This window comes from Papilio xuthus, unplaced genomic scaffold, assembly GCF_000836235.2.
Source record: "Papilio xuthus unplaced genomic scaffold, Pxut_1.1 DF828037.1, whole genome shotgun sequence".
NCBI lineage: Eukaryota > Metazoa > Arthropoda > Insecta > Lepidoptera > Papilionidae > Papilio > Papilio xuthus.
In genome coordinates, this window is record NW_013530612.1 from 1,250,872 (window position 1) to 1,275,398 (window position 24,527).

Sequence of the window (24,527 nt, forward strand, 5' to 3'; positions counted from 1 at the left end):
TTTGCTGCGAGCCTTCGCACTTTCGGTAAAAGAACTTTTTTTTCCCAACGTTAATGTAAAGTTATTAGTAAGTAAACGTGGTGTAATTTACATATTGTTTTACATTTAATTTTGATATAAAATAAAAGTTGAGTTTTGTGTTTTTTGTGGACCTTCACTGAAGTACTGACGAGATATGTATAAGAGAATGGTATGTTTGTCTTTACTGTTATAATATAGTTTAACAATATCTTTGTAATATTAATAATTTATTAAATATAAATGGCGATATGTTTGTCAAAACCTCCATGTTGTCGCTTTTATAAATTTTATTCTCATTTTGAGTGAATATGTTACTGTGTTTGTTTTTTTTATTATTATAGCGACATTTTGAGACAACCATGATACCTTTACCTTTCAAATTTTATAATTGAAAAGGACTGTTCATTTATTACATTTAGCTCTTAACTAAGAAAGATATATTTGTGTAATAAAAAAATGAAATGTTACTTAATGTTAATTTTATTAAACATATTAATAGTCTCATTCCTTTGTTAAGCTTTTAAGTTTGAGATATTTGCAACGAGAATTATGTTAATAAAACCTTTACGACATCTTTCATGTTCTTACCAATAATCTTAATTAATTACCTTTGTTCGCTCGTGGATATAACTGGCTCATCGTAACGTAAAAGCATCGTAACATTGTTATTCTCCTGACTATAAACGAGTTATAGCTCTAAATCGACTCTTCATATAGATACGAAGTGCAGTTATTATCCATTATTATTTTTTACAAAAGCTGTCACCCGGCAGACTTAAGTTGTAAGTAACTAATGTGTTCTTCCAGGCTATGGCTATGGCACTTTAACAGTGGTAGAGCCCGCTTTAACATCTTCGCACGAATTGACCCGGCTCGCCCGGTGAAATACCACGACCACACAGAAGACAGGCGTGAAGTGGAAGCAATTCCGCGTTTCGTCTGATGAGTGTGCATCCCTGAGGCCTAACTTAGTCCTCTTTCCCTTCCCACCCCTTTTTCTTAAGGAAAGGAAGGGAAGTAGAAGTGAATTTTCTGGATGAGAGGATGCATGGAAAAGGAAAATATTTGCTTTCTGTGCATCCTCTCCTCCGTCGATTAAAGGCAGGCAACACATATGAAATTGCGTATGTCTATGGGCAACGGTCACTTCGCTATTTCGGCGATTTCAGGTGGCTGCTCGCTCGTTTGCCACCTTATGGAATAAAAAAAATGGCCAACAGCGAGATTAGTTAGATATAAGTATTGTTTGTTCCAAAATCTGAAGACTGGTAATATTTTTTGGTTCTTTCAATTATTTTAACACATATTATTTGGTATCAATCTTATTATGATCAAAAAAATTTCTATCCCCCGTTTACCCTTCGTTTTTTTTTTTATATCAAAAGTTGGCAAACGAGCGAGCGGCCACCTGAAATCGCTGAAATAGCGAAGTAGCCGTTTTATTATGCTATTGATATTGATGAGTATTTTGAAGTTTCAAAAATCGCAGAAATAATCACAGACGACGTAAAAATTGTAACTTACGAGACGCGTCATTTATGTGGTATCCCATTGGGCCGATCAACCGATACACCGCATTTATATAGTAAAATTTCGTGTTTGCAATCATGCCTTTCTCTGTCGCAAGGCGAGAAAAACCAGTAAATGCCTAAACTATTTCTTTCCATTCCTAATTCATGTCTTCAAGGTGGATATAAGTCAGTATAAGATTACAAAAAGGAGATAGGATACAGGATGTCTATAAAAATTGCTCTTTTAGTTATATTAAAGATTTTAAAGTAGAATTATAAACTTTTTAGGTGCGTTTTACTTAAATATATATGCTACATAAATGTAGATGTTCTTCACCCTTGTAACTAAAACCTTTACTTGGGAAAACTTGTAAGTTTGCAGCTCGGTTTACATTACCACAAGCCTTACATAGACCGATAACTTATTCAGCTTAAAATTATAATAGCATATATATTTTTTGAAAACTTAACAATAGCTTTTATTGTTTTGTTATGGAGATTAATCAGTAAAGATGACTAATCTTACCTTCAATCCGATTACCGATTACCTCGTGTCTGGTACGAATTGCTACTCCAATAAACTTTATTAGATTCTAAATGTTACATTTTCTTTCACGTGCTTTCCGTCTGTTGAAAATAGTTATTACGATCAAACACCATTATTATATTTCATCATCAGCTACCGAATGAGGGGAGGTAGGGTGGAGTTGACATCACAGATATCTTTGTTATCTTATCATAACTGATATGTGCATCACGATGTGTTCCTTCATCTCAAAAACGTCAGATAAATATATAATACCTATGTAAATTCAAAATAAAAAACATGGCGTTATTCGAACATACGACTTGCAGATTGTAGTCAAGTGCTTAACCCCTGAACAATCGACGCTCACATTTTATTTTTTTTAACTATCGTGTTATCGATTTTGAGTTTTGATTATCGTGTTTCAATTGTTTCTATTTAAACCTTTGCAAGTTATGTATTTTAATAAGATTTATTTATCTTTATATATAAGAAAGCAGTTATCTATTTCATTGGTGTAATAAGACTTTATGATCTCCAGTCCAATTCGACGGTCAGAAATTGAGGCTAGTATAACGTATTTGCCTAATCCATCCTTAGTTAGAGGCCTAATACTAGGGATCGTAACAACCCTCCGGATTACGAACCCGTGTGCCGTTTCTCTGCTCACAATTATGTCTAAATGTTACTTTGACATTGGAATTAAAATGTTTATTTGTAACACATTTTATAAATGATGTTTTAAATATGTAGGATTATTCTGTAACATGATTGTCACTTGTTACTTAACTTTGTATTCATTTTACAGATATGAGTTGCTTAGTAATAATATTTTTAATAGCTTAAAATATACATACAACATTTGAAACATTGTTGTTATATATCATAAGGTGGCAAACGAGCGAGCCATCTGTAATCGCTGAAATAGCAAATTGACCGTTGCCCATAGACATACGCAATTGCATATACGTTGCCTACCTTTAATCGACGGAGGAGAGGATGCACAGAAAGAAAATATTTTCTCTTTCCATTCATCCGAAAAGTCCACTTCCACTTCCCATCCTTTCCTTATAAGAAAAAGGGTAAGAAAGATTTCATATAGAATGTTTCCAAAAAGTAACATAAGTAATTAAAAGTTTATTCACATAAAAACCTATTATCAAATTACATTAAAAAGTTTAAACTTATAAATTTTGTTATTCTATAGAAAAAACAGTAATGATATATTCCATACCAATATAGTTACACAATATACGCAATTGCAAGAAAGTTTCCATATAATGTGTGGCAATAACATGAATTGCCTACATTCAAATTACTAATGTTATAAATTCGAATGTTTAAATGATGGGTGAATGTTTCTTTAAAGATATCTCGGAAACGGCTTAACAGATTACTCAAACTTTCGTGAGACATTATACTAAACTGATATATAAAACACGGCTAAACACTCAGTGAGCGACTACGAAATAATACCAGTACCACTCATCCTGATGAAGAGCCCCCGATGGGCTCGAAACTAGTCGGTGCCGCCACCGGACGTATATACGTGAGTGTTTAGCCGTGTTTCATATGTCAGTTTGGCTTAACAGATCTCGAAGAAATTGGACACAGATGTAGAACATAGTCTGGAAGAACACCTAGGTTACTTATAAAGGTTTTCTCTAATTCCGCGCGGACGGAGTCGCGGGCCACAGCTAGTATTACATACATATTAAGAGCTAAATTATATTTTCTTACGCCGTGTTGCAATCACATGTTTGTAGAGGACTCTTGGCTTAGATAATTTGAGTATTTCTATGTATTTATACATTTATTCCTTTGGTGGCGTCTACGTTTTATGCCTGTCTGATTATCTGGTACAGTATCCCTTGAGTATTGGTACACTAGTAACTTTAACTGAGATAGAAATGACTTTTATCTTATGTTAGTGTAAAAAGTGTGATCTAGGTTTTCTAGGTAGTCAGTCCCTAAGGATATTACAACATAGGTATACTGAGATTTTAGGTGGAAGTAGTTGCGATTCTCTTTGAAATAAGCAAGTCCTTCAACTTTTTAGTACTACACTGCTCTAGAATTCGGAATGAATGATGAAGATATTATTTTATGTTTGTTTACTTTAGCTTTTTCTAACATAGAACTCTGTTTCGTGTCCCATAATTTTTGACTCAAAACGTTTGTGTTACCGTTTGGAAGAGTTTAACAGTTTTGAATTGGACATGATGTAAACTTGCACAGAATTTTCAACGGTCGCTTCGCTATTTCGGCGATTTCAGGCGGCCGCTCGCTCGGTTGCCACCTTAAAATATAAAAAAAATGATAATAAGAATATAATTATTGCATAAATAAATTAAGTCTGCTCGTAAATGTGCATTGTTTCAAACGCAAATTTTATTACATGTTTCAATCTAATCTGTATATAATAAAGTTTTTTTTTTAATTTGCACTTGAATATCTTTTTAAATAATTTATTCTATTACTTTGAATAATGACACGTTTATAGTAGCACCCTACCTCAAAAGCGATTACGTCACTAGCTGCCAGTGGCAAACGAGGAATCGATTTCCGCTGAATAAGCAAGTTTGATGTTATAATGCATCTAGACATTCATTAGGTTTCAAACTCAAGTTTTGATAGAACTATTTATAATTAGTAACGAATGATGTAACTGTAAAACTTCGAAATTCGTTAATTTATAAGTATACCTATTATTTGACACTATGAATTATAATAAATATTGAAATTTTACGACAACATATTAACCGAAAATTATGTGTACCTTAAGTTGAAAAATAAGTTTAAGTAACACAAAATATTCGTAGTATTCGGATAAAAATAAACGTTACCTGTAACGTAATAAAATAATTTTGCTATTGGCTGAAATTACTTACTAATATTATAAATTCAAATGTTTGGATGGATGGATGTTTGGTAGAAGGTATCTCCAGAACGGCTGCATGGATCTCGCTGAAATTTGGCATAAATGTAGAACATAGTCTATTAGAAGAACACATAGAGTGGTAGAGCCCGCTTTAATATCTTCGCACGAATTGGCGGGCCAATCGTGGTATTTCACCGGTTTCGCGGTGAAATACCGCGACCACACGGAACACAGACGTGAAGTGGAAGCAATTCCGCGTTTCGCTTTAAGCGTGTTTTAATCGTTTTTGTATATAATAATTCCGCGCGACAGCTAATATTTAAATAAATGTTACCCTATAAAATATATCTATTATTGTAAACTTTAATTAATTTACAATGTTTATCTAGCAATCCAACCGTTGCCTGACCACAATTAATATCATTAACATTTAATTTAGAGCTCATTATCAAAATCAAATATCTAGATAAATCGTGTTTGTAATTTAACCGCCAACTCAACATATGCATTAAAATTACTGATCTGATAAAACCATTATATTGTTTTCATCATATTGATTACAATTCATGCATAATTTATATAGAACATTAAATATTACTAGCTGTCGCACGCGATTTGTCCGTGCAGAATAACAAAACACTAAATCAGTAGCCTATGTGTTCTTCTAGACTATGTTCTTCATCTTGCCAAATTTCAGCGAGATCTTTTAAGCAGATCTGAAGATATCGTCTAACTATCCATCCATACATCCAAACATTCATATTTATAATATAAGTAAGATTACTTTGTATGTATCTTTGGCACAATCTTTATCATTATTTCAAATCAAGTAGTAATATCCTGCCATAGAGAAAAGAGCAGAGAGATGTTTTTTTTTTAATTTAATAAATTGATATTTGCCTCATTATCAGTAATTTATGTTTATTTTACAATAACAATATTAAAGTAATTCTAAGACCACAAAAATTGGCAATTTAGATATGAATAAGCAAATAGGATTTCATTCTACGAAACGAATTCATTTGCATTTTATTCAAGAGTGATATAACTGTTCATTTTGTTTTAAAATACATCAGTTGTTTTCGTAAAAAATTGTAAGAAAGTGGTGATTATAAGGCCTTAGGAAATAGCAAGAAGGTCAGTCGACATCACAGGAGACCTAAGAGCTAGCAGTAACCTCGGACAAAGAATTAGAACGCTACCAGTGTCTTCGGAACCTTGCCTAAAGGGACTGTCAAATTAATTATTAAGTATATATTCAGACATATAACTGTAGGAAAATAATATTAAAAAGAAATATGACTAGAAATAAGAAAAAAAATACAAACAACAACATATATTTGTTACTGCAAACTATAGTTTGTGTATAGGTTAACTTCTAATCGCTCCGAAAGCTTTGAAGTCTCAGGTCAGAACTAAGTCCTGACGTACATATATATGTAGATAGTAGGCATGACTTAAATAGGAACTGTAGCCGAGGCATAACGTTTTCGTTCACAAGTACCTAAATTAATCTTTGTTATAATGTAATCTAATAAGATTAAATTTCTAATAGTTTGACCAAAGTAAGATTCAGTTTTGGGAAACGAGAAAATGAGAAAATTTAACTCTACTATATTAATCTATTTATCGAGGTCTATTAAACTTAGGTACGTTTCTGAGGTATTGGTATATTCTCTAACCAATTAGAGCTGTCTTCTAAGTTAAGTCTACATTTGCATACCTAGATGGTGATTTCAGCAACAATTCTCTGAGGACGTCTTCGTTGCGAATATCTCATTTCTAGGAATCCAAGGATGAAATTTAAACTATATGTGTATTTGGTAATTTTTCCGTAGATTTACACTGTTAATTCATTTTAGCAGTAAAAATCAATTAAGTGTCATTTATGTTATATGGGTTTAATAGCAAAGATATTTGCGCTAAATTCCAACTCTATTTAATATTATTCATAATAATTAACAGGTCCAGGTTTAATCTTCCCCCGATACTAATGTGTTTTTTGATATTCAAATTTCATAATTGTATGCAATAAGGTACTCAGTTGAGGGAACGTCTCTACCTTAAACTGAGCTTACTCAAAAAAAATTGTAAATTTCTATCGAAACACGTATACTCTGAATGAAGTAAAAAAGAAACTTATACATATACTCGTAGAAAGGCGGCCTCTTGGCAGTGACGCAGTAAACATACAACTAATATAAGTCTGCGGAAACGAAGCAATTAGAACAACCGGATGAGGAAGCTTTCTTGACGCCATAGCGTGCTTTCGATATACGCTTTCTTACTACGTTTTGTATAACATGAGTTTTAATCTAGTGATTTATCGATTTACTTGTAATTTTTGTTCGACTGATAGAAGGGTAAGGTTTATCTTGGTATTATTATATTTTTACGTATGTGGGTTTTTGTTTTTCATTTTATTGTGATATACTGTAGCTTTAATCCTGTATCTTGTTGTTGAATCGATTATGTTTTGATTTTGTCCTAAAGGGGAAAAATAATATAATGAACAATTACTTATTTTATTATATAGTTTTGAAAGGTATTTTTAAAGTAAAATTCGTAACCGTGTTGACGAAGTCATGTTAAATTAGTTAAAGTAAAATCTAATATATAGTTTACAAAAGTAATGTATATTTAAGGAGGTTCAACATGAAATTTTAAAAACAATTTAATTATCAAATATCAACTAATAAAGTGGACAAAAATATATTAAATATTTATAGATTTACTACAGTTGAATTAGAGGGTTGTTAGCTAGTTAATTAAAGTCCAAATCATGAACACGCTGGCTCCATTACGTCAAATTAGTATACGAAAAAAGTAACAATATAGTATTTCATGGTCATATACGCAATTTAAGCGTAACTTTCTACCTAACAGATCTCTCTACATTACAGCCTTAGAATTTATCTCTATTATTAGCAATTTTCCCCTTTCAAAGGGCGAAACGATTGCGGTTTTTATCGTGCTCTTTTTGTGTACCATTTGTTTGCGTTAAATCGACATAATGATAGAAATTAGACATTTATTGAGTTTGTTAATGCTGGCGACTAGTAGTAAATATTAATTTCTAACAGTACTATTTTTGCGTTGTTACTGGTAGGTTAAATGGATTGATTAATTAAGAAATGTAGGTAACTTTTTTTCTTGGAGTGTTGTAGGTTTTTTTAATAATTTCTTTACAATTATCAGCCTGTGATAGTTCAATAAAGCATATGCCGTTCCCAAAGCCTTACAATTGCTTATTAAAATAATTACATACCTAAGATTTAAAGCTGCCCGTAAGGTACATGATACTAGAATCGTTGTTTTTTTATTTTACAAAAATGTAGAAAACATAAAGACTTATTTAATCACCAGTACAAAAACTCACAGATTAAAATTTAAAATTAACAATTCACAGATGTCTTTTACATATATTAATTGAAATAATAATTATTAAAAAAAGATCAAATGTTTCACTTCAATATCATTGTTTCTGTCATCGAAATTAAAAAATGTTTCATAGTAATTGTTAATTAAGAGTAGGTCTCGGTATTCTTGATAAATAAATAGCCACAAGCCTGGGCCGTATTGATCGATATGAACAATGTCGCTAATGTTCCATATGTGTTTTTGTTCCAACTACCTTCAATTGCGGTAATGCTTCGATTTGTAATTAATAATACATCGAATACGAAGCTTTAATTGAGAAGCCTTGGGTTTTATTGTTTTAGAAATACCTAACAGACCTCTTTATTTTGTTTACAAAGTTGTACACTGAGTTACGTCACTACAGTTCAATTAATATGAACACCGAAGTGTTCATCGACGCCCATCTGTAATACCAGAGGAACCGCAGTTACGTTGCCAGTCTTTGAGATGATTATAACATAGTTGAAAAGATGAATTAAATATAGAAATATTTATGGTATAATCTATATTTTAGCTGCAGCTAAATTTGTGTGTTTTAAAGTAATTTATAGCTTAAATAAGTTATCGCGTTGTAAAAGAAAGGTTTAGATGATATCCAAATGTTATTTCAGGCAGCGAGCACGAACGCTGTCGACTTGAAGCGAGGGGTTACGTTAGATTAGAGATTTCGACACAATTTTTAGCCCCCGAGCATTAATGCTAAAGAAGATTCATGTAATTATATTATTTGAATTAGATTAAGAAACAGTTGTTGTTTACAAATATCTTATTGGTTATTCGATTAACATTGTAATGAAGCTAATTTGACGCAAATAAAATAAAGTTTAAAAATAATTTAAAGAAGAAATATTTATTCGTCTTTCTTTTTAAAACTAAGTTAACATAAGTTATCATAACTTCACTTTAAATAATCACTTGTAACTTCATACAAAAAGTGAGAGTTTACGAATGTTGTTCCACAGATTATAAAACTAGGAAAAAATTTGGAAAAAAAAACATAAAAATGAATTGATAACATCGTTTTTCAAGTCGGTTAAAAAGTAGAAAATATTTATCTAATGTAATTTTTAGGAAGTTTTTTTCACATTTCGTCACTGTAACGAAATATACTTCGCTCAGAGGCTATTTTACGGTCTCTTTCCCCAGGCGAGTCGTATCTAGTCGAATAGTTTACCGCAACTGGGATTACTTCTCATGACTTAAGTCTTATCTTTTCCTACAAAGACATGTTATGTAGAGCCATGTGATATTATTCTTTAAAAAAGTATTCAAACAGCAAATTGTAAGGGATTCTTCACATTGGACTGATCGGTCTACCGATCAATCAGTACAATATAATTAAAACGCTTCTAGATCATAAAAATCTTATTGATATAAATTTCCCAAAGCTTTAATGGCTGGATGCTTTATACCTCGTAATTCCAGATCCAGATATTTATAAGCAATATTTAAATATAAGTTCTCTTTAACATTAAGTTTTGTTTAACTTTTTTTCAAAGTAAGTCTGGTGGCATTTAGTAAGGAACTTTGATACTTTTGACCTTTCTTAATTACATTCTGGCTTGCTTTTATATCAAAGGTCAAGTTTTTAAAACTAAAAGTAATAATATAACATTGTTTTAGACGACAAAAATACGTGAAGCGAAATTTTTTAAAAATTTTTAAAGCAATTGCGCAAACGATTGACACAAAGCTAAAGTGAATTGCGTAAAGTTTAATAAAAATGTCACCAATGGGATCGTTAGTATTTCTAATTCCAACTTAGATATAAATTGAATACATATTATTCTACTAATGAATCCTTGGCTTTTAAATATTCCAGTTCAAGAGTCGTTAGTCATTTTAATGTATAAAAAGTTTCTAATGAGCTTCTTACTTTCTACGGAATATTTCCTGGCAATTCATCTTCATCTGTGCTCATTTTCCTTTTTTTTTTGATTAAGGTTTTATTAATGAAATACATTTTTGGCCGCTTTTGTTTGACCCTTTTTTAAAGATGATTTTCACTTAGTCATGATTTTCACCACAACCCCGCTAATACTTTATTGTACTAAGAGTTTGTAAAGGCAAATGAATTGGTGAAGGCATCATTTTCCGATAATATATCTACTTAATTGTTTAAACCGAACAAAAGAAAACCATTATCTTTCTAATATCATATATGTGAATGTTTGGATGGATGTTTGTTTGAAGATATCTCTAAAACGGCTGCATGGATCTCGATGATATTTGGCATACATATAGAAGATAATCATATAGAACACATAGACTATTAATTTTTTTTAATTACTTGTGGACGGAGTCAAATCAAATATAATAAGTCAAATATATAATTAGACTTATCTAAAATTGGAAATTGCAGCTTCTATTTCGATAAACTACAAATAACTATCCTAAAATAAGCTACGTAACGAAATCAAATGGACAGGCTTATTCATGGAAATAATCCAATAACGTAATGGATGCCGGCGACACAATACAGTAATAAACTATAGATTTTCAATCTCTAAGCACCTGTACTAAAACATTGTCATCTCTCTTATTCTCTTTGAAATAACAGAGACAGTTATATGTCAGTGGCAATCATCTGTATAAGATGCGAGTAACAAAGTACAACATTTGGTTGTGTTCAGACCATATCTTACAGTGGGTTTCTAAAACCTAAATAATCAACAACAATAAAACCATAGTAACATATCGTTATCTCTGCTTTGTTAAAGATAGTGACAGGGATGACGATATGTTTTATACAGAGATTTTAGTTTCAGAAACCTACGGTTACTGAAATTCTAAATTAATAAATGTACTGCGTACTGCTGACGTGTCATATCTAGTAAATTTAGTCATATCTGGCTTTTGGTGCGCTATTGTTTTGTTTTTCACAGTCTGATTTAAATCGTCATTTGTTTTTCATCGGATCAAGCTCATTGTAAATAAACTGGGCGATTAAATCAATTATCAAATATCTCCTTGATATTTTACAAATCAATTCGAGAACAATCTAACATTAAACCTACCTCAATTCATTTTTTAATCTCAATATTATTATGAAACTTAATAGGCTTTTATTAAATATCAGAATATTCTCTTAGCATTTAATAAAACAAAAAATGTATACTTAACAGTAACAAGTTAAAATTTTGGTATCACATAAACGTTTCTTGTCTTCTTTCAAACTGAGTAAAATAACTGAGGTAAATTTATTTTTGAGACAAGAAAAACATTGTTATTCTCATTAAAATGTTCCTTACATTTAACGGCTCTTTTATAAAGATAAACAGTGGGATCTTATAAGAACGCTAAAACCTCTTTAATAGTATGCTAATGAAAAAGAGACGGGCTTTTAAAACTGTTTGCATTGTCATTTCTTTTTTTTTTTGGCTTTTAGCTAAAGGTCTAAAGAAAAATTTGTTTTAAAGGCTAAATATATTAGTTTATAATTCCTTTGAAAACTAAATAGTTTTTATGGCAATAGACAAATTAAGTCTTAAATTCTTGGCTTTTATTATGACTTGGGCGATTTCTTTCTTTTTTTGCTAATGATATAAATATTTTTTTTAATCCCATCATTACGCTCATAATCTAGAGGGGTAGGGACAAATATGTTAGACAAATGAAATGATCGTCAGCTAAATTAGGAGTGACTATAGTCAACCACGCTGGCCCAGTGCGAGGTTGATTTATTTCACACATATCTTTGAATTTCTTGATATGTGTAGGTTGCATCATGATGTTTTCCAACCCCATAGGGACGTCGGATTAATGTACATATGTAAATCAAAAACCCTTGATACATGGTGAAATTCGAATCCAGGACCTGCAGATTATAAGTTAAACGCTTAACCCCTAAGCCACTGACGTTCAAGATAAAATATATACTCGAATTAATAAATGTTGTATTCTATCAAAATTAAGCGCTGTTTTCACTAACTTTATAGTAATCTCTAACGTTATAAATGTCTGCCTTAACCATGTTTCCGTGTACTGGCCGATATTCATTAATACAAATTAAGTTGGAGTCAATAACGATGAGCAAACACGGTACAGTTAAAAGCTCCTAGATATTAATTGGAACGTAAATGTCACCGCCGCATTCCTTTGACACCAGTCTGCATACGTAATAGCAATTTACACTTGACTCTTGCTGAAGTTTAATTAGAAAATGGTGAGTGAGAACATATTATAGCGATAGTGTAAATAATCGGCATTGAAGTAAATTATACCAATATTATAAATGCTAATTCTTGGATGGATGTTTGTTAGAAGGTATCTCCAGAAAGGCTATAGAGAACCTGTAGAAATTTAAAATAGATATAAGACATAGCCTGGAAGAACACATAGTCTACTAATTAAGTTTTTTTTAGTCGCGGGCGATGGCTAGTTTTAAAATAAAAAAAACATACACTTTTTTCAATATGTGAAGTTAAAATTTGTACCGTTTTTTAAGAAAATCGGTCCAAATGGTGAATTTGACATCGATGTTTATATAAAGTGCATAAAACTACTTTTAATTAAATTAAAAAAAACTCATTTCATTATGAACTATGGTTGAATTTTCACAATCAGTCGACCACTAGTTAAAATAAATAACTGCAGTTGTTATTTTAATTATGTGAAAACTTTATCCGTGAATTTATTTGCATCTGTCCAAACAGCAGTTTAGTATAAGCACTCAGTGTTTTACTTTTTGTCCGACGGCCAGGAATATATTAAAAAAAAATGATTCTACGTTCATCATGAACTTCTGTAGCTTTAACAGTTGCATTGATTTTACCGAGTAGTCTATGATTTGAATCCATTGACCTGTATAAATGGACTGACTTTAAGACGTAGTATTTTGTGCTTATTTGATTTTCGCCATTTTGGTGCTGATGATAGCGGTTTAAAATCGAATAGAACCAAAAGTTATAATTTCCAAACCATCCATCCAACAAGAGATCGGTGTTAATTGTGAAACATGTAGGAAGCCCGAAGATGTCCAACACTTGCTGTTAGAGTGTGAGAAAAACAGGCGTGAGCTGCTGTTCGCTGAGCTGAACGTTAATTTCAATGATGTTGGCCTATTTTTTACAATTTTCTCAGACCCGGCTCCAATTGCGGCGACACGATTATGCCAGCTCGTTTATTAAATTATAAGGAAAGGCACTATGGGATTGACATGTCCGATAAGGACAAAAATCCCAAAAAAAAAAAGAGATCGGTGTTTGAATCGTATTCTTCCTCGGAGTCTCATAGATAACAGATGCAAGGGGGCTTTTTTTTGAAAATTAAATGATTGTTCGCAAGTCCAAAAATTAGTCAATAGAAATGCAACTTTTACTATAAGTTATGGTTCCATTGACATTATCAAGGTAATACCTGGGAAGCGAATTTATCGATAAAACAAAGTCAAGGTTACGGTCTCTCGTTAATCATGAAAAAAGAGGTCGTTTGGCTTTATGCAAATGAACGCATAATTAAAGCAGAAGTGTAGGAACACTTTCTCTATCACATTAATTGGAATCTTTTTTATTTTATTTTCCTCAAGTATCAAAGGTCAAAGACAAAAAGAGCGGTTTTTTATTAAGTAAAAACTTGTTCTAGTAAGTATTTTGTTGTTTTAAAACTTTCAATTCTGATAAAATAAAATTGAATAACAAAGTTACGTAACTAAACTATTAAAAAAATGGTATGATCATTAAAAAAAAATTAATCATTCTGAAATAAATTACACATTGTAATAAAAAAAAAACTCATCATAAGTATGCATTTTTAAGAAAATGACGTCATCATTCGTAATTCGTTTTACAGATACAAAGTGTTTCGTAGCGGACTTTTCATTAATTACGTCTGCTAAAGATAAGCCACGAACGATTACCTGTCGCAAATCCAACGCGATTTAATGTTAAACTTAAATATCACCTTGCCATGAAACTTGGAAAGTAAAAGACAATTAATTAAATCCATTTAGGAATTGCACTGTTTTTGTTTTTTATTTTTCTTTTTACGATAACAGATGGCGGTATTTCCGACTTTACTGAAAGAATAAAGGTAACAGATTATGCTTGAAATAAGTTTGTGTTTATATACCAAGAATATATAATGTATGTTAGTACATAATAATAGTTCATTAAAGTAATATTTTTGTAATTTATCATACAAAATACAAACAAAGTTGCCAAATATATTTATAAAGCAAAACAAAAAGGATTTACGTCAGCAATTAAACTAAAATCTTTAGCAACAAAATGTTAGGCACTCTAGTGTAGGCAATCAATAGAATTGGATTGGCGTTTAGTGCACTATAAATGGTTTCAAAGTAAAAATACTCGAATGTACAGCGCAGTCCAACAATAGGCAAGTGGGCGATACCGAGCTGTCGGATCGATGTTGACTAACGTCGGTACGTTTGTATGTAGTTAGTAGCAAGAGTTAATTAATAATACGTTAATAATTAACATGCAGGTCTTATTTTTCCTACTTTATCAGTATTGGATTAGTCGGTAGACGTATATTTATCTGAGACTTATTAACACAATGAACTAGATTTTTCTTGGTAGAAATAGTAAAATTATATTAAAGATATATACCAATCATAGGTTAAATTTTTTTTTTCAAAATTTTCACGTTCTCGTCAAACTGTGTTAATAAAAAATCAAAAAATATTTTTTGACATTTTTGTTAATTTATAAAATGTTTGATGAAAATCTTGAAAAATGATCATTTACCGCCCTGTAAAAAGATTCAGAAAGAGTGATTAATTAAATTAAATTGCTTAAATAAAAATATATTGTTACAGGTATTAAATACTTCGCGGCGAGATGGACAATAAAATGGATCCTCCGTACGCCATTTGTCACATTTACGAAATAAGATGAAATAAAAAAAGACGATCAAAGATGAAATCAGAAGATGTAAAATTCCACGGAGACAACAATGAATGAATTAGAATTCATAAATCGAGTCACTTTGTCCCAATTCGATGAATATGACTCGAACGATTTCTATTGGACATCGAGAAATCATTCACTTGATCATAATATTACTGAAATTAATGGATTGGATAATGTAACTGTGTTTATTGAAAAAGAACCTGTCAACAATTGGTGGGCTTTAATTGCTTTAGTACTAGTTGTTTGTACGGCGGCGGGTAATGTTTTGGTATGCTTAGCTATTTACTTGGAAAGGCGGCTTCAGAACGTAACTAACTACTTTCTTATGTCTCTCGCAATAACTGATTTATTGGTGGCCATTCTTGTAATGCCTCTTGGAATACTAACCCTTGTAAGAGGTAAGTTATGTGTGTTACTAATTTTCAACACTTTATTTGTCTGCTTTTATACTTTACTATTTAATTTAGAAGACTTGACATTTTTGTCTTATAATCACATAAAAAGTATTGGGTATTATTTCCAAAAATCCTGTTTTTTGTTATTTTTTAATGTCACAAACGATTAATTGGTCATCTAAATTCGCTGAAATAACGAAGTGACCGTTGCTCATAAACATCTGCAGATGCGTCGCTCATCAGATGCAACGCGGAATTACTTTCACTTTACGCCCGTCTTCTGTATGATTCGCGTTATATTTCACTAGTTCCCCAATTCATGCACAGATGTTATTGTTGCGGGCGTCTACCACTGTCGTATGATGACCATAAGTGATTTATATCTCTTAGTTATTCAATAAAACACTTTCGAATAATCATATTCTACTTCTTATTGTAAATTGCTGTAAAGAATAAAAATATACTTGGTTACTAAATCATTGCATATTTGTAGGTCAATCTTTTCTCATAATTTGTTATTTTGCGTCACACGTCTTGTATTATGTCATGACTTTATAATTTTAGAACTAATATAACTGAAGGCTGTGCTAAAAAGGAAATAGACTTTTAAACGTCGAAGGCCAAGGCCGCATCGATTCCTTCAATGTTACAATTTAAAAATATTTTCAGACAAGAATAAAAATATTTTATACCATCTTGAAACAAAATTAACACTGGCAATATTTCTATATTGCCGGTATTAATTTTTAAATTATAGTCATAAAAAGTTTGGTTTACAATTTGAATCAAGAACAGCGGTCGAGTATAAAAGTCAAACCCATTTTCAGTTCCAAATTCAAATAGAAGAGAAGCCTAACAATTTATGTTATCGAATAAAATACACGTACAGAAACATACTACAAAAGATTGAGTATAAGTTAATGTTATTGGGCCTGTCAAAGAAACAAAGGTTCGATGTAATACGTAAAATAAAAAAGGAACGCCTCCAATATGTCAATTACATCAATAATATATGTTAACAATATAATACAAAATGTTTTTTTATAACATAATAAGTAGCGTTATTTAGTATGGGTAGATAGATTCTAGTTAGAGTTTTTAAGTGTATCATCAAAATAAACGATTTAGTTCTTCATTCATTTAATAGCTTGCCTCTTTTCAAGCTTATTAGTACTTAAAGGGGTTTTTAAATTACATTTTCTTTTACCGCTGGGTCGGCTATTATATTTAATGATAAGAAATGAAACGATTTCCATAAATTTGACTGAAAATGTAAAGTAGAAATAAATGAAAATGAAGCTGCATCTCGCGATAATTGGAAAGGAAAAAGCTTCTGCAGCAAATCCAATAGAGAAAATTGGGACAAGGGATTTCTCAATGTGCAATTAACTACAGCTGTTGAATTATTTGCACTTACCACAAGTACGAAATACATTTTGTATGGAGAAGAACAATTAAAATATAGAATGAAATAAAATGCATTACTATGAAGAACACAGACATCAGAAAAAAAATCTAAAGTTTGTAGCTAATCGCAAACAAAGGTCTAAAGATTTTATTTTGGAAATTTTAGAATTCCCTTATGACAACTATTATTAATTTCCTTATTCATACGTAGTCTATGTGTTCTAGCAGATCTATGATATTAAATTAAGTAGATCTTAATTTGAAGTACTTTGATTATTTTAATTCTAATTTCATGGTAGAATAATTTAAAAATATATTTAGAATGTATCTATTAAATATTATATTTAGCTGAATAACTTAGCATCATTTCTGATTATTGCGATCAGCTCCTTTAGTAGATTTTTGTACAGTGTTAGAGCCCGCTTTAACATCTTCGCACTAATTGGCCCGGTTCGCCCGGGCCACAACCACATCACAACCACATAGAAGATAGGCGTCAAGTGGAAGCAATTCCGCGTTTCGTCTGATGAGTGTGCGTCCCAGAGGCCTAATTTAGTCCTCAGTCCCTTCCCACTTTTTTCTTATAAGGAAAGGATGGGAAGTGGAAGTGGACTTTCCAGATGAGAGGATGCATGGAAAGGGAATATGTTTTCTTTCTGTGCATCCTCTCCTCCGTCGATTAAAGGTGGGTAACGCATATGCATTGAGTATGTCTATGGGCAACAGTCATTTCACTATTTCAGTGATTGCTGGCGGCCGCTCACTCGTTTGCCACCTTATGATATATAAAAAAAATATCTCCCTGAAATATATTTTCATAGTTGTACAAAGTAAAAGAGTATTTTGGGTGCGTCAACATAATGTGGGTGTGAAAAATGGCATCGCAATTAGTGTCTGATTTCATTGTGCTATTAGTGTATATTGTGTCATTATTTCTTAGAATTTATCATTTAACCTTTAGTGCCGATTTCTATATTTATTTCATTTAAAACCGCAGCAGAATTATAGCACAAACGTCGCTCATGTAAATCGAAGTCGTGCGTGGCTATGTCCGAGCGGCCAGTACCTCATAATAAAAATTTATTTTTGCTTTTGGTACGAATTAAAAATAAAATTCGAATTGGTAATAAGTACGTACTAATTGTACGTACTAGGAATAGAAAGGGTTTTCGGTTTCATAACATGCTTTGATCAAATATTCTTCAATTTCATTCATATTTATTTTTAATTGACTTAAAGGAGGAGGTTCTCAAGTCGTTTGTTTTTTTGTTATCCAATAAATTTCCTTTATATATGTATTGGTAAATGTCAAATAAAATTAAGACTTATTTGTGTTGACTTAAGTTTTATTATCAAAAGTTATTTTATTTTACAGGTTACTTTCCTTATCCAGCTGTGTATTGTCTGACGTGGATATGTCTTGATGTTCTCCTATGTACAGCATCTATTATGCACTTATGCACGATTAGTGTGGACAGGTAATCTAAATCATATTGTTTTTATGTCCTTTTCTTTTCCTTACAGAAATTTACTACGGTTCCATTCATCTCTATCAGCTATCATATCGAAATTCACTACCTTCTTACGCATATCCGTTTATATAATCCACTTGTTTCTTTACCTTTGTATCTATTTATGTTATTTTGTGTCATCATCAACCTGCCCTTATCCCTATCGAGGGTCGGCACAGTATGTACTCCTCCATACATCACTATCAGCCGTCATATCCGAGTCTACCCCCTTCTTACGCATATCCTCTTTCACACAGTCATTCCATACTTTTTTTGGTCTTCCTCTACCTTTGTAGCCATCCACATTCAATCTCATTACTTTTTTGCTTATATCATCATCATCCCTCCGCATAACGTGTCCAAACCACGCTAATCTTTTAGCGTTTGGACATTTATGTTATTTTGTGTGAAAAGATAAAATTGTCATTACTAAACGATATGTCATTTATTATTGACTATGACTATTGTCTATGGCCTAATCACCCTTAACTTAGGGTAGGCTCCGATCCCCTCGGTGGGGACGGATAGTGAGCTGATGATGATGATGATGTCATTTATATTCTGATTAGCTGTTGCCTGCGATACAGAATTAAAAACAAACTTAATAAGTAGCCTATATCTGTTCTCCCAGACTATGTTCTAGATCTGTGCCGAATTTCATCAAGGTCCGTTGAGCTATCCCGGAGATACCTTCGAACAAACATCCATCCATCTTAACTTTCGCTTTTACATCATTATCAAGACGTATTTTTGAAGCTTAGAGTTGCTTAATTGATAAGTAAGGGTTGATACACATGACGTCGATATATTTCTGTGAATGATTTCCATAAAAGTTAATTAAAACACTATGAATATTTTCGACCTTAGTCTATTCTGGCGTTGGCTAATTTTGGTTTCACATATTTCAATGCGATTCGCAATCAACTGTCAGATATTTGCAATACGAATGCGAGTGTAATTGAGATTGACATTTGAATACATTACGTTTCATCCCGTGCTATAGACGCATAGCTTTTATTTTTTTCATATCGCTCGATATGAAAAAACAAAAAAAAAGTGTACATGCCGCACGATGTAACGCATAATTTATACTTAGTATAGTATTATTCCAGACCATCTCCATTCTTGGTATTCATATTGTAAAATTTTATTGTTGAAAATGTAACCGTGGGCTTCTAAGGTCAAAATACCCGTTTAAAACATATCATCTCTGTTTTTTCAAAGCTGATAGACAGGAATAACAATAGATTCAATGCAGTTGTTAAAAATAAATAAAAATAAATATTTTATACAGAGATTTGGTAACAGAAGCCCACGGTAACAGTGATAGAAATATTTATAATATATATTAATATGTCCAAATTCATAATACTGATTAGATATATATTTTTTTAGATACCTTTCACTAAGATATCCAATGCGATTTGGAAGAAACAAGACAAGAAAAAGGGTAACGATTAAGATAGTCTTTGTATGGATATTATCTACAGCTATGAGTTTACCTTTAAGTTTAATGTATTCTAAGGTATGTGGTGATAAATACTGAAATTATTTCTATAATTTTTTTACGTCAGTTTTTTCTAAATATGTTACGAAAACCCACTATCTTCTAAAGGTAGTAATGCATTTGTTCATCGTGTTTTCATTTGCAGAACGAAGAGTCGGTGTTGATTGGTGGTTCATGCCAAATACCGGATCCGTTGTACAAAGCGATCGGATCAGTGATATCGTTCTACATTCCACTAGGCGTGATGCTTCTGACGTATGCATTGACAGTGCGCCTACTGGCCAGACAACGCAAGGGGCTAGGCCCGGGCTGGGCGACCGGCTGGCTTGGTGCGCCTACAATCGGTATTTTGTTAGGGACAGTTAAAATATATCTGTAAAATAATATTGTCGTTTTTGCTTTAACTATCATGCCAGATATAAATTATAATATGATTTTTTATTTTTGCATAGTCCATCATTATTCAATTTTTATCCTACATTTATGTGAATTACAAATAATCATTTTTGAAGCACCATTCCTCGTAATACGATTTTTGTGCAATTCCTTCACCGTATTTTATGCCTTACATTTTTGAACTATATTCTTCCGCATTAATTCCTCTGCTTTATAGTTACGACTTTTTTCGTCTTATAAAAAACGAATACTACGTTTTGATTGTTAATAGTTTCATTCCCTAATTGCTTTTCTTTCTCCTTTCATTTGTTTTTTTTAAATAATTTTTTATATTAATAGATCGTCGCTGCACTTGGAGAAGGTTTCTGGCACCCAGAGGTGGTACACCACAGCACTCCGCTGCCTCCACTGAAACAGAACTGCCGCCAATAGACACAAGAGATCTTTGGCTACAAGACACAAGGTAAGTCTATTTCTACTAAGCTACTAGGCACGCGTCTCGAGCCGCCTACGGCTGTAATTTTGCGACGCTAGCTCGGCGACAAAAGGTGGCCGAGCGTCTTTTGTTTAAACATAATAGTGTTAGGGTAGGTTCGAGACCCACGACTATATGATGACGACTATAGAAATTAATAACAAATAATATCTAAAAATGTGCATCTTTCCTTACATGTATTCTTTATTAGTAAGATTTTTAGTTTTATAATAACTTCTGTATATTATAGAATTAATAGTTGTGATACTATGAATGAACTTAGTGTATTAAAAAATCCAAACAAAACTTTCGATGATAAAGTTTTAACGATTTAACTTCGAATCGTTATAAAGCCAGGCATTGCATGGTAAACGCAAATGTGTTTGCCCACAACTTCCGGTTTCCGGTCTAATGTGTTAAGCCGCAGACATGACACTATTATTCATGTTCATGAATTTTGGAGTAGAATAACTGGGACAAATATTATTAATAATTAATCTTTATTTTCTTTTAAAAATGTATTCTGTCATAATTTAAATACATTTTATTAGTTTATAATAATAAAATAATAGTTTCTTCAATTTATAGTAAATTTTTCGGTTTATATGTAGTTAATTAAAATTTAAAAATACATGGAGAGCAGAGCGTCGGTGGCTGAGGGGTCAAGCACTTGACATGCAATCTGAAGGTCCTGGGCTTGAATCCCGCCATGTACCAATGTGTTTTTCGATTTCCGATTTACATATGTACATTTATCCGACATTCTTACGGTGAAGGAAAATATCGTGATGTAGCCTGCACATATCTGAGAAGAAATTCAAAGACATGTGTGCAGTCAACCAATCCGCACTGGGCCAGCGTGGTTGACTATGACCTAATCACCCTTAACTTAGGGTATGGACCGAGCCCCTCGATAGGGACGTATAGTGAGCTGATGATGATGATATAGTTAATTAATACAGTGTTACCATAGAAATAATTAATACTACAAACATTTAATATAATTTGTAAGATTAAATTTAAAATTATTTTAGATCTGCATGTGCATGAAAAATTGTATAGAATTTAAACAAAAGTATTAAAATATAGAGACAATGGTATATATTTAAACTAAAGATAAATAGGAATTAAATTTTGAAATGAAAAGTAATATAAATTTATGAATTGTGCATGTGCATGTGATAACAGTTTCAAGCCAGTCAAATCTATTGTTAACGTTAATAATAAAAAAGAATTTACAGTTTTTTTTGTTTTAAAACTCATCAAAAATATAATCCCTGATAATGAGGATTAAAAGTAAAAAGGTAAGTAAGCTTTACTTACCTTTTTACTTTTAATTAGCTAACTTTTCTAAAATAGAATCTTTTACATTTCGTTCCATATGAAGCGACGTGTTTCTTTTTCTTCCTTTTTCTCTTTGAAATGGCCGAAAAGAAACTTTATGCATATTTAATAGAATTGAAAATTAAACATTTCCACATTTTACGTGGTTCTTAATATTAACTGTTTAATTTACGCATTTTTCTACAGTACTCTTTGTATGTTTTAAGTCTTAGAACTGTTTAAAACGTAACAACAAAGAAAAAGAATTAAAACACTGTAAACTGTACGGAGACAAAGCTTTTAGACTGAAGCTACTGTAGTGTTTGCTTGGTGCAAAAAGAAATGTGTAGAATGTACGTCATAGTGTTTTTGTTTCGTATTTTACTTTTATATGACTGTCATAGAGTTCAGCCATTTACAGTGGATATAATGTTTATGAAGCGTGCTTTGGTAATGCCTTAATAAGTCGCATCTTATCCCAAAAGCCCACACTTCAAAACGCATGATGTCCGCTGTTAGTAGCATTTTTACTTGTTATTTTTTTTTGTTGTTTAAGGATGTCACATTGTGTTTGTTATCTGTGGGGTATCGTCTGTCCTGTTCCTGTGTGTGTCGTTGTGTAGTGACCATATATGTGTTGTTGCACAGCGAGCCCGCCCCGTCAGCCATGAGCGCACTGCATCACTTTGGGGCAGAGATGTTGCGCCTGTCTCGTGGATTGGAAGCTTCGGCTGCAACTAAAGCTTCATTCAGAGGGTATATAATTGGCATTTGTTGGTTTGCCTCAAAATTTTAATGTTCGCTTGTTTATATTTCATTTACATCTATCGCATGTACATATACTCCGCTATTACATTCACTTTCATATTTATAACTTGTTCTTCTTACTATTACAAGTAGACATAATTTGATATAATATTATATTTTGATAGAAATATATCTTTCAGAACAAATGTAACTGACAGAGGAGGATTGTTGACGCCCGGCTCGTTGAGCGTCTCTTCAAGCTCTCCTTCATCGATGCTACAAGAAAAACGACGTCTTTCAGCAACTGTTGATCCGAACACTCCTCTAAATAGACCTAGAAGTGCATCAGATGATGAAGGCAACGATGGTCTATTAGCTCCAGCGACATTAACTGCGAAATCAAGAAGCTCCGAAGACGGACTACTTCTGCCACCTCCTTGTACTTGTCCATACTTCGGTAGTGATTCCACACCACCAAGACGTACGACTGAGGTTATTATAGTATCTGGAAGCGATATTGACGGCTGCAATGAATTCTCTCGGAATGGCAACGTAAAACCTGATGATCCATGTACACCCGTCTTCAGACGATCCAGTCGCGGTGCCTCATCTATGGTCACCTGGGAGGAAGCTAGAAGATTCCGACGTGGATCTAGTATTGGCGGTGCAAGAACAACACTATCTACTCCAATTAGAAATATTCGACCGCAAAGATCAAGCACTAGGGCTCAGCAATCTGTCAACCCTAGTCCTCAGCGACAAACACCTAGGACACATCACTCGAGAAATTCAAGCGTCATATCAAGGAACTCATCTAGACACGGAAGAATTTTACGTTTAGAACAAAAGGCTACAAAAGTGCTTGGTGTTGTATTCTTCACATTTGTTGTACTTTGGGCGCCATTTTTCATTCTTAACATGGTTCCTGCGATCTGTCCGGATTGTGAAAAGCGAATTGCGAGTTGGGTGTTTGATTTTGTTCTATGGTTGGGTTACGCTAGTTCGATGGTTAATCCTATATTCTATACGATATTCAACAAAGTTTTTCGTCAAGCTTTCAAGAAGGTACTTCTTTGTCAGTATTGTAAAGCTAAGAGGTAGCCGGCGCCCTGGGAGCGCGTGCGGCCGTCTTCTGACCCCGGCCTTGGCGCGCTCTCAGTCAATAGAAATATTCGATCTCAATTCGTATGAACTATGAAGAGCTTTAAGTATTACGCTTCTAGTCTAGAGTGTTCTATTGCTAGTCAGTATGACTTTATTATAAAAGACATATCTAACTTTACTGTATATTATTGAGTTTGTACATAAAATGTTCGTAAATTATATTCGGTTATTTGGTCAATTTTACTCTATCATTTATTTATTATTAGAAATCGATTACAATCTTATTTTAGTTAAATTTTTCGAGTCCCTTTTGCTTTGCTAAGTAAATTTAATTGTAATATACTAATAACTAAACAAACGAGTCGCGATGGATTATGAAAATTGTCGTCAAAATTAATTTTGATGTAAATTTTAGATTCTTTGTTAGGGTA

General features: G+C 32.3%; 1 protein-coding gene across 1 annotated transcript; it reads left to right on the top strand.

Moving 5' to 3' along the window:
• 5-HT2B (5-hydroxytryptamine receptor 2B) lies at window positions 1-24,190 on the top strand. Its single transcript, XM_013307908.1, has 8 exons — window positions 1-190; window positions 15,138-15,629; window positions 18,409-18,511; window positions 19,940-20,069; window positions 20,197-20,395; window positions 20,787-20,910; window positions 22,894-23,001; window positions 23,193-24,190. The coding sequence occupies exons 2-8, from the start codon at window positions 15,275-15,277 to the stop codon at window positions 24,091-24,093; spliced, it is 1,920 nt and encodes a 639-aa protein (XP_013163362.1). The 5' UTR covers window positions 1-190; window positions 15,138-15,274; the 3' UTR covers window positions 24,094-24,190.
• The last annotated feature ends 337 nt before the right edge of the window (window positions 24,191-24,527 follow it).